Genomic DNA, 12,387 nt, shown 5'->3' with positions numbered 1-12,387 from the left:
GCCAGATTAAAAAGGTGGGTCTTGAGCCTGCGTTTAAAAACATCAACAGTCTGAGCAGCCCTGAGGTTCTCCGGCAGGCTGTTCCACAGACGTGGGCCATAATAATAAAATGAAGATTCACCATGGGTTTTTGTTCTAACGTTGGGAACAGTTAAAAGACCGGTACCGGAGGACCTCAGGGTGCGCGAGGGCTGGTAGGGTAAAAGCAGGTCAGACAGATAAGAAGGCCCAAGGCCGTTAAGACACTTAAAAACTAATAAAAGAACCTTAAAATCAATCCTGAAACGCACAGGGAGCCAATGCAGTGACTTTAAAACTGGTGTAATATGAGCCCGCTTTCTGGTCCTCGTCAGAACACGTGCAGCTGAGTTCTGGAGTAACTGAAGGTGTGAAATACTCTTTTTGGGGAGACCAGAAAGCAGGGCATTACAATAATCTAAACGACTAGAGATAAAAGCATGCATTAGCACCTCTGTGCTGGCCAGAGAGAGAAACGGGCGCACTCTGGTTATGTTCTTAAGATGATAAAATCCTATCTTTGTTATACTTCTAATATGTGGAATAAAATCAAGCTCAGAGTCGAAAAGGACGCCCAGATTTTTGACATATTTTGCGGGTTTAAAATCCTTTCATTTTGGTAAAAGTTTCTCTCTCTTGCCTTCAGGGCCAATAACTAAAACCTCTGTTTTGTCCTGGTTGAGCTGTAGGAAGTTCTCTGCCATACATATATATAAAATAAATAAATGTGTGTGTATGTGTGTGTGTATAGATTAAACATGACTGGGCCAAAACGAACATGGCAGCAAGTCAAGATTAAATACAAGAACATCCTGCAGAAGTTCCTTGACTAATACTTAAGAATGCACAAGCATACATTGTACCCAGAAGGTGCCTGCTCACACAGTCTGTACTGTTTTAGCAGTCAAAAAGAAAACACACAAGCAAGACACGGGTGGTGTGTCACCACAAGCTGACCTCACCCCAGCAGAGGACAGAGCCTTGGCCCGAAACAAAGGCAGGCCTGTGTTGGAGGGGATCCCTGGGGGGACAGACACAACCATAGGTCCCTCCCAAGATGCCACCCGCTTCATACAAGGTACATTCTTCCATCTCTGCATGGGACATAACCACATTCATATCGAATCCATTTGGACTGTCTGACTTTGGTTTGCCTTGCAGTTTCTGGCGCCAACGTCACACTGTTGGAGCCATTAACACCAGGGTCACCAACAGAGACACCGGAAGATGCTGATCCAGTGAGTACTTGAGTTATGCCTTCAATGCACACTGTATGCTGGCTGTGACACAAATAATGTATTAATCATTATTCTCCTTTCCTCCCCCAGCTCCAAGAAGATGACACTAATTAAAACAAAAAATAAAAGGTCAAATGAAATGTTAGTGGTGTCTGTTTGTTTAATGTATGCACAGTTACGGCTACCATAGAGATTACACTAGGCACACGGACTGTGGAATGTCCATCTGTCATCCTACCTAAGTGCTATGTACTTTGGTTGGAAGTTGAAACACTGGCTGTATTATTAAGGCTAGTAGAAAGGCACATAATGTACCCTGAAATGCAATTTCTCAGATATATCAAAACACTTTATGGCAATCAAAAGTGAGTAGAGGGAACAGTGTAATTAATGATCTATTCTTTAAGGTAATAGGTGTTGTAATGATTTAAAAATAAATAAATAAAACAGGTATCATGATAACTAACGATTTGCAGCCTGTGAGGTGTGAGGGTGCAAAGGTGTTCCTCATAAAGTCAAGTGGGCCAGTAGCCTATATGAAGGCCCAAAATGGTGTGTTTCTTCCTGCTCTAACAATGGTGTGTCCATTCTTGCAAGATGTGGTGGATGAGGAAGCACTCGTGCTCAGGAGAGCCTTCAGGGACCGGTTGGACCCACTGGCCTTCCCTGATGACTACCTGTATGAAAGGTGCAGGTTTTCTGCAGATGGCATCAGGTATCTGTGCAGACTGCTGGGTCCCAGGATCAAACACCGCACAGCACGGAGCCATGAGCTGAGTGTGGAGCAAATGGTTTGTGTGGCCTTGCACTTTTTTGCTAGTGGAGGCTTCCTGTACTCAGTGGGAGATGCAGAACAGCTGAACAAGGCCACAATTTGCCGCACAATACGGAGAGAGTATCTGGCTATTAAAGCACTGTCAGATGTCTTCATCCACAGAAGACTCCATGACATCAAAGAGGAGTTTTATAGGATTGCAGGTAAGAGAAACTACAAATTACAGGACAGCTGTTAACAGTTATAGTAGGATACTCATTGCTTTGTGTTACAGGTTTCCCCAATGTCACTGGTGCATTGGACTGCACACACATCAAGATAAAATCCCCATCAGGTGCCCATGAGGCAGATTTTGTGAACAAGAAATCCTTTCACAGCATTAATGTTCAGGTAAGCATAACTTTTTGATATTGTCAGTTAATGAACACTGTACACTGCTTGTGATGTGTGTTGATGGGTTTAATGGTCTTCATCTTATAATTTCAGATGGTCTGCAATGCTCACTGTCTGATCAGCAATGTTGTGGCAAAGTGGTCCGGCTCAGTCCATGACTCCCGAGTCTTTCAGACCTCCGGAATCTACCAGCGCCTATCACAAGGTGAGCCACACAACCTCTATTAATAACCACTTTTTACAGCATGGCTGTGTCAAGAATGTCACGCTATTTATGAGGTTGTGATGATGAGACAGGTGAATTCTCAGGTGTGTTGCTGGGAGACAGGGGGTATGCCTGCCAGCCTTTTCTCCTGACACCACAGACCCCCAGGGAGCACAGCAGGCCTACAGTCCTGCCCATGCCAGGACAAGGGCCAGGACTGAAATGACCTTTGGCCTTCCCTGATGACCACAGTGGTCGGCTGCTCAGGGACCAATATGTGTTAAATTATTTAGTTAACATGCATGCTGTGAATTTCTGTTAAATATGGCCTGCATTGGCAGAGGAATTTTTTATTTATTTATTTATTTTAATTGATTTGGCCTCTTATGTCGCTTGTGCTGTGTGTATACAAACTTGCTACTGCATCCATTCATTTTTCTGTTCATTTGTTGTGTATCGATTTGTCCTGCATTTATTTCAGTGTGCAGACATGCAGGGTGTATTACATACAGACCTTTGAATGTGTCTTTATTCTTGTGTTGTATAAAATGCTTTGATTCTGTGCTTTCTATCTTGTAGAGTCGCTGTGTGACTTCGGTTTTGAAAGGAGCTGATGGTTTACCTGCTTTGATTTATCCTTATTCAATAAAGGAACATCATGTTACTCTCTGATGTGTATGTGTATTTATATTTATATGGAATGTGTATTTTATAGTCTATGGGAAACTGTAAATTATCTAATGATTGCAACATCATCTAACAGCATCATTTATCTACAATGATTGAAATGAATGATCACAAATGTTTAAATAATGACAGTGGGTCTAGTTTCGACACCTTCCTAAAATAATCGCCTAAATCATTTTTTTTTGTCAAAAATGAGTTTTTTGCCTAAATCATCTCCTCTTGATGCTGGCCACCTGTGGTAAAATCACCAGCTTCCTCAGTTGAACAGATCATGCCCTGAAGTATAACCGCCTAAATCAAGAGTGTGTCAAAACTGTGGCTTAGTTTTATTTTGCCTAAGTCAAGAGAAAATGTGACTTAGGCAATTTTACATTATTTAGGCTATTTTAAGCATTTCAAGATGGCAGCGGTATCAAGAAGAAAGAATTTTCTCTGCCAATGAAGTAATTTCAATGATCCGGGGCTCATCCTCAATTGGTAAGTGATGAGGTTTAGTATAACATTGGCATATAACGTATTACAATTGCCTAAGTTAACAAAGGCATGTTCAGAAATTTGTGGGTCATACTTTTTTTTTTTGGAAAATCAAAAACGGGGGGTGCCTATTTTGTCACGCCGGGAGGTGGTGGAGGACCCAAATGCAGGAGCCAGGAGGCACGGAGTTAGCAAACAGCAAAAATATTTAATGAACACTCAGGAAACACAGGAACAACCGACAGTAAGACAATAACTGGACAAGGAACAGAACTCAAAACAGGACTTAAATACACAAGAACTAAATAGCTAACAAGACACACCTGGGGAAGGGGCTGGAGCACAAGACAGGAGAACACAGAGGATAGGCCGAGGGAAACATTGGGAGGGATCAGAACAATCAGGGATAATTGACAGACACAGGACAGGTGTGGCACTGGGAGGGGCAAACAAGACTAACCAGACACAGGTGAAAATACTAATGGGAAACAGGACAAGAGACCACAGGAAAACAGAAAAACAAGTGTCCAACCAAAGTACAAAAACACAGAAAACACCAAACCATGACATATTTACTGTGTTTTTGTGGGGAATCCAAAAATGAAAGACTTTTTGATAGGATAACCATAAGCTACATGAATTTCACTGTGAAAATTGGTAAATTGGCGATTTTTATGCATATTATGTACTTAACAAAAAAAGGTGAAATAACTGAAAACATGTTTTATATTCTAGTTTCTTCAAAATAGCCACCCTTTGCTCTGATTACTGCTTTGCACACTCTTGGCATTCTCTCCATGAGCTTCAAGAGGTAGTCACCTGAAATGGTTTTCCAACAGTCTTGAAGGAGTTCCCAGAGGTGTTTAGCACTTGTTGGCCCCTTTGCCTTCACTCTGCGGTCCAGCTCACCCCAAACCATCTGGATTGGGTTCAGGTCCGGTGACTGTGGAGGCCAGGTCATCTGCTGCAGCACTCCATCACTCTCCTTCTTGGTCAAATAGCCCTTACACAGCCTGGAGGTGTGTTTGGGCTCATTGTCCTGTTGAAAAATAAATGATTGTCCAACTAAACGCAAACCGGATGGGATGGCATGTCGCTGCAGGATGCTGTGGTAGCCATGCTGGTTCAGTGTGCCTTCAATTTTGAATAAATCCCCAACAGTGTCACCAGCAAAACACCCCCACACCATCACACCTCCTCCTCCATGCTTCACAGTGGGAACCAGGCATGTGGAATCCATCCGTTCACCTTTTCTGCGTCTCACAAAGACACGGCGGTTGGAACCAAAGATCTCAAATTTGGACTCATCAGACCAAAGCACAGATTTCCACTGGTCTAATGTCCATTCCTTGTGTTTCTTGGCCCAAACAAATCTCTTCTGCTTGTTGCCTCTCCTTAGCTGTGGTTTCCTAGCAGCTATTTGACCATGAAGGCCTGATTGGCGCAGTCTCCTCTTAACAGTTGTTCTAGAGATGGGTCTGCTGCTAGAACTCTGTGGCATTTATCTGTTCTCTGATCTGAGCTGCTGTTAACTTGCCATTTCTGAGGCTGGTGACTCGGATGAACTTGTCCTCAGAAGCAGAGGTGACTCATTGGGCTCTATTTTCCCGGCGCAGCGAAGGGCGGCGCAGTGAGGCGCACCCCGCGCAAAGCTATTTTCGACCAGCGCAACCCGTGGGGCGCACAGTTTCTTATTTTCCCAGACCGAAGTTCGCCGAGATGGGAGTGGCGGCGCAGCAGGGGGAGGTGCCGACACATTCAGCTTGGCGCAGTGACGTTTTCGTGCCAAAAGGCTTCGCCGAGGTGCGCCAAAAGCTCGCCTCCTGAAACCACGTCTACTTTCGGCGCAAGGCGCAGCGGGGCCGGCGCAGTGGAATTTTGGCTGGCAGGCGGGCAGTGCGCACACGTCACCACAACCTCACAGATTGTCAGGCACAGTAACAATGCAATAAATACCCACAAAAAACACTATTCAATGCTATAATCTCAATCAGCACATAAATGTATCCCCATATCGACTGTCCCGACACAACTGATGTCAGATCAAAGGAGACTGGCACCGTTTGTCATGCACAATGGAAACCCAACCTGATCACCTGTCAGTCAAACAATTTGTCCAGTACGGTGATGTCTTTTTTCCAGTCATGGTGTCTGGTGCTGCTCCTGTTAACTACACAGTTCTTCTTCCACATATATAAATATTCCACACTGGGTTTCCGTTATCCGGTAATCACCGGACTATGACTGGTAGCCTAAAATCAGCCTAAGTCCGGTAATTTTTAAATGCCCGGTGAAAATATTCCCTCTAAGCACAATTTGAATTTTATTAAAACAGTCAATTTTCACGTAATTTTATTTATTTATTTAAAAAAAAAAATAGCCTGCGTGATCCCTGTCTCCAGTGTACCTGAGAGAGAGAGAGAGAGAGAGAGAGAGAGAGAGAGAGAGAGAGAGAGAGAGAGAGAGAGAGAGAGGTTTCTCTCTGCAGAACCGGATCAAAACAGCGCAGCAAAGTCGCCTGGGGGAGAACAAGGTCACAAGACTGATGCGCATTGCAAGTTGCGGAGAGACACTTGAGACTTTCGATTTTAATTCAGCTGCTGAATTTAGTTTTTATTGCATCTATTTGATTTCAAGTTGGCAGCACGCAGCGTTATTAAAATGGTATGAGCCAGTTTTTTTGTTTGCAAATTGTAGTTGCATTTGTTTGAAATTGTATGCAATGTTCATGTTAAAAGAGCACAGGCTTGTGCAATATTTATTTATTTATTTTAGACGTTACGCACTTGAGTCAATTGACGGCACTCATTTTATTTGATATAGCCTACTTTTCAATAAAAATATTACGCTATAAATTGACATGCCTTGATATCATTCTTTTGTAGCCTGCATATAATTTTAAGCTCAATAAATTCAGATAATATTTGACCGGAATTTCAAACATTTGTCCAGTAAATTGAAAACCTGCCGGTCACATTGTCCGGTGCCAATTTTTTTTTCTAGTGGAAACACTGATTCTACACATACAGAAAATGTAAAATGCATCGGTTCCTTGCCAGACACTGGGCGTTTAGAACAGCGAATGTAAAAGCTTTCATGAACCAGATTTTGTTTTAATCTCTAGTGTGTTGTTGCATGAGTAAGTGATGGGAGTCAAAAGTTGCAAAACAAACATGTATTTATATGAATACGGCGAGGATTATCCTTTGAGGTAAAAACATTAATCAAAAATGGGGGCTTCACAGTTAAATTTATATTTGCTTGTAAAAATCAATAACTTTAACAGACGGTGACAGAGCTGGAAAAAAGAGAGATGCGAGGCAGGTAGGTAATGGAAAGACAGGGGACTCAGGAAGACGAATTTAAGGATAGATGCATGGATGGATGGATGGATGGACAGATGGATGGCAGGTAGCTCCAGCGACATTCCAGCAGCCAAGACTGGCTGCTCTCTTTCTCCATGTCAATTGTGTGAACGTTCATTACGCCTTCGCGCAGCGCATTTTAAAGGCGAGGACAGGGGCTCATTTGATTGGTTTAAAGTGAATCGGCTGTGTCAAACCCACTCCACGCCTTCTCTCCTCCCTTGCGCCGGTAGGAGGAACGGCGCAGTAGTTGCGCCAAGGCGCACGGCGTGCCAAAATAGCAAAATCCACTTGGCCACACCCACTCCGCCTCGCCTGGTCTGCGAAAATAGAGCCCTTAGTCTTCCTTTCCTGGGTCGGTCCTCATGTGTGCCAGTTTCGTTGTAGCGCTTGATGGTTTTTGCGACTCCACTTGGGGACACATTTAAAGTTTTTGCAATTTTCCGGACTGACTGACCTTCATTTCTTAAAGTAATGATGGCCACAATATGAATTTTAACAGTTGTCCAATAGGGCTGTCGGCTGTGTAGTAACCTGACTTCTGCACAACACAACTGATGGTCCCAACCCCATTGATAAAGCAAGAAATTCCACTAATTAACCCTGATAAGGCACACCTGTGAAGTGAAAACCATTTCAGGTGACTACCTCTTGAAGCTCATGGAGAGAATGCCAAGAGTGTGCAAAGCAGTAATCAGAGCAAAGGGTGGCTATTTTGAAGAAACTGGAATATAAAACATGTTCTGAGTTATTTCACCTTTTTTTGTTAAGTACATAACTCCACGTGTTCATTCATAGTTTTGATGCCTTCAGTGATATATATATATATAGTATACACACACACACACACACACACACATATATATATATGAATTAAAAATTGGGGATGTTTATTTACTGTTTGTTGTGGGGAATCCAAATATGAAAGAATTTTGATGATAGGTTAACTCTAAGCTAGGTAAATATCCATTTGAAAAATGCTAGATTTGCTTTTTTAAAGGAAAAAAAGACTAACTTTGGAGACTGAAATTAGGGCTTCTATTTTGAAATCAGAGCTCTCATTTAGGTTAGTCCCTGTTGAGATAGCAGTGTTAGCCATCATATTTGCTGCAGTTGTGACAATTTGTGTTTTGGTAGTTGCATGTGGAGAAGTTGAACAAGTTTTTCCATCCATTTTCTATTCATGGAAATTCTCCTTTGTTGGTAAGTAAGATTTTGATTAGTAGACTGAGGAACAAATTCCTCATATCAGATAATAACCTTGCTTTGTATAGTATTACCCTAATCCCAACATAGCTAACATTAGCTAGTTAACAAACTCAAAGATAGCTAGCTATTAGCCTAGTAGTAGTAAGTAGTAGTAGTAGTAGTAGCTAGCTTAGATAGATTATGCTGCGTTCCTTTGGGTAAAAAAAAAACAAGTCGGAACTAGAACAAAAATGTGTTGAGCCCAACTTCCAATGTAAATGTGTTCCATTGTAAGTAGTGGAAACAAACATGGACGCCCCCACGAAGCTAATGTTTCTTCGGCTAGTTTATATTCAATTAACATTGTTCAGTAACCTTAATGTTAGCAAACATGAGTCAGCTAAACCAAGTTTACAGCGCCAACGTTAACGTTGGCTAGCACCATCGTTAGCAAGCTAGCTGGGCGAGAGCATAATGTTCACAATTTATTGAAAAGGCATCAAAATACAGTTCGGCTAACATTACATGGGACTAATGAGAAATTGCAACGTATTGAACGGTTCACTCTGCTCAAAATATGAGATAAAATCAATATTCAAGGGAAAATAAATTTCACTGTGGGCGCTGCCATGTTGAATCTGCTCCATAAATAACGAGCTCGATCTACAACGAAAAGCTCCAAGTTCCCGTCTTGAAATTCCGACTCCTTCGGGTGTTCCATTGCTATATTCCATGTAGGAGGTCAGTTTTTTCCAAGTTCCGACTTGGTTCAATGTACAAAGGAACGCAGCATTAGATACTTTAATTGAAATGAAAGTATCTAATCTATTACTACTACTACTAACTACTACTAGGCTATTTCTGCTATGTTACATAATTGACTGACATTGTTTTTAGAATGTCATGTTTTTTATAACCTTTTGAGTGAAATTATCAATAAATATCATAGTTAATTTTTGGTGAATTTTTTGGTGTCTCCTGAAAAACCTAAAAAAAATGACTTAGGCAATTATTTTAGGAAGGTGTTGATGTGATAACAATGTGTAGTTGGCAGTGGAATAACTTTTAGTTTCCTTTTGTGGTGACTGCTGACTGAGATTAAATAGATCCTGGAATTTAGCCTGGTCTGGAGCAGGCTAGCTCCACAGAATAATCTCCATGGTAACTAATGTCATAACATATCCCACTATCAATTATCCCACTTTTGTGCAACCGGATCACGGATAAATTAATCCAGGATAACCAAGATATCCCAGTTGAATCCCTTATCCTAGTTTTGTACAACAGGCCCCTGGTCAGTGATGAATCATTAAGTCAAGTGAGCATTTATTTAGAATCTCACCCCATCTCTTGATAAAGCTCTCATCAGACTTTCCAATCGTTGGGGCTTTCTGGATGCGCAGACCTCTAGGGATTTTCTTGTTGTGCCAGTATTCGCTCAGGGTTGAGCCGTGCATTGTTAGGCGTGCTTCTTTCAGATGCAGTCTTTCCAATTTAACTTGTAATTCATCCTTGGGACGCTGCACTCTCCATCTGTATTGCAGGGAATAAAATCCTTTCCGCATCTTCGTTGGAGAATTCAAATGTCTCTGCGCAGGGTATTGATTTCTTGGAAAGAGCTCATGGTGGAATATCCAAGAAAAGTTTAGTTCTTGCAAGCAAACAGAGTGCCGAAGGAGGAAGGCGTGTGTGCCGTGATTCACAATGAAAAGGTTACTTCGCACATCTGTGGTTGCAGGTGTGAGGCCACCTCCTACTTGAGAAATCCTGCCCTTGTGAACAAATTGTTTGCCTGATGAAGGTCTAGTACCGAAACGTTGCAAATACATTATCCTTTTCCTTGCAAGTGTGACAGTGTGTGGGTGCTTGCCTTTGTAATGTTCGCTGGATATCCTGCCCTCCGGTGCACCTGTCCTGAGAAACAGTTGTGCAAAGTAACCTTTTCATTGAAAATTAGTCCAGAGCCCATATGTGCACATTAACAAAATGATCGATTCCTGAACAAAACTGAATATAAACGTCCACACGCTGCAGTTGGGAGTATGGATGGTATGAAATGAACTGATCATAGGTGACCTGATATCTGAGGTAAACACTTATTATGACTGGAAATGCCCTTTAAAAAAAATACAATCAATAATGTCAATAAAAAGGCTATACAACAGTTAAAATTCACCGAGATAAAAACTATAATACATGGTACTGTTTTGCCATCTTAAGGTACGAAGGCTTGCCTACCAGCTGGCCAGGCAGCAGGGCTTTAAATATCCACCAAGCTGGGATGACAACCAAATGGCAGGAAAGGACTGATTTACCAATTTCATGGACCGGAGCCAAAGTCTGGCCATTCGCCGGCCTCAGGCCACAAGCCTCTCAAGGGTAACCAGCTTTAATCCCACCAATGTGGGATTGTTCTTCTCCAACCTGTCCTCTCTTCTCCAGCGACACCACATCCAGGCCAAAGATATCTGGAATGTTGATGAGACCAGCACTGTCACTGTTCAGGTCCCAGACAACGTCATCGCAAGCCGTGGTCAGAAGCAGGTGGGAGCGATCGCATCTGCAGAGAGAGGTTCATTCATCATTTTTACTCTCTCCATCGGTAGTTAGTTTCCTCAGGCCCAGGGCGTGTGGCCCAGTACCGGGAGACCCCTTGGGATGAGGAGAATTAATTACCTCCTATTTGTGCAATAACCCCCCCCCCCCCCCCCCCCCCCCCCCCCCCCGCCCCGCTCCGCTCTTGACGGCATCGAATACTGCAGGGCATAGACGGATTAACACAAACCCAGACCCTGGGCACGAACGCCGAGGGCCCTGTATAACTAATTTCACACACTCAACTCAACCCACAATAATAATTTATTATATTATATATTATTATTGTTATTAATTATGTTATTGTTGTAGGAATGACAGAAAGCTAGCAGACAAGCTAGTTCAGAGGAACGTGGTTTATTTCTTGAAAGTCAGATACAAGTGCCCAGTGTATTCACAATGCATTTTGCGTCCCCGTGTCGTGGCTTCTCCATGTTGTCAAATGCATGTCTAACGTTAACGACGTAAACTGTCTATCCAGGGGTCCGTTTCACAAAGCAGGTTTAGTAACAACTCTGAGTCTGTTAACCCCGAAATGAGGGAAACTCTGAGTTTTCCATTTCACAAAGGGAGGTAACTCAAAGCAGAGAAAAAGGGGTAACTGTAGCCTGTTCACAGAGGGAGGTAACTTAAGCTCTCGGTCAGTTACCACAGTAACAGACTCCATGAAACTAACCTGGTCGGGACCAGGTTTTTCTCATGAAACCTTGAGTTTCTCTCTGTGTCCGCCCTCTTTCAGCCACACACCGTATTTAACTTCCTCATTCATTCGGTCAGCAGGTGAGTTTTGGTGTAGGCTATTAGTTCTGCCGTTTCTTATTTAAAAAATAATAATTAAAAAACAGTCAGTAGGCCTTTATTAGAAGTCCATTAGTAGCCTACTTAGGTAGTGACTTTTTTTCACGAACATGGCATGTCCTTTCGACAACGATCCCGTGGATGAAGGTGCAGTGTTACTGCGCAGAGAATTAAATATTCGGAGATGGTTATAAGACCGCGCATGGATGATGATATAGATGAGAAGACGTGTGTGAAAACAACATTATGTTGGGGATAAAACAACTGCACATTAAAACAGCCACTTAATATTTACTTTACAATGTAAAACATGATCAAAATGGGGTACCCCCATGAGATTACCCCCATGAGGTCTTACCTGTTTGAACAATGTTTTTATATTTCATCTTAAGCTGCTGCCAAGTGCGCTTCTCCCCCGCGGGATTGCACCTAAATGAAATAGGTTAATAGGCGACTGTTCAAGTAGTTTTCCCCTGTAATATTATTGTGATTGCAGCGGACTACATTTAAACTTACACATTGACCCAAGCAGCGATGTTCTCCCACGCCGTCTCCCTCTCCTTGGCCGCTGTAGCGGTGTTGCACAAAAAAAAAAAAAAAAAAAAAACATGTTCAAACTTGCTGTATGAATGCATTAAGATTTCCAATTCA

General features: G+C 42.4%; 1 protein-coding gene across 1 annotated transcript; it reads left to right on the top strand.

The window, feature by feature from the left end:
- Positions 1 to 1,831: 1,831 nt before the first annotated feature.
- On the top strand, positions 1,832 to 3,243 carry LOC115374797 (putative nuclease HARBI1). The gene is made up of 4 exons (XM_030073922.1): positions 1,832 to 2,234; positions 2,306 to 2,421; positions 2,518 to 2,629; positions 3,209 to 3,243. The coding sequence occupies exons 1-4, from the start codon at positions 1,832 to 1,834 to the stop codon at positions 3,241 to 3,243; spliced, it is 666 nt and encodes a 221-aa protein (XP_029929782.1).
- Positions 3,244 to 12,387: the final 9,144 nt, after the last annotated feature.

This window comes from Myripristis murdjan, chromosome 17 (assembly GCF_902150065.1).
Source record: "Myripristis murdjan chromosome 17, fMyrMur1.1, whole genome shotgun sequence".
NCBI lineage: Eukaryota > Metazoa > Chordata > Actinopteri > Holocentriformes > Holocentridae > Myripristis > Myripristis murdjan.
The sequence above is the reverse complement of the archived record's forward strand: the minus strand, read 5'-3'. Positions and strand labels throughout refer to the sequence as shown.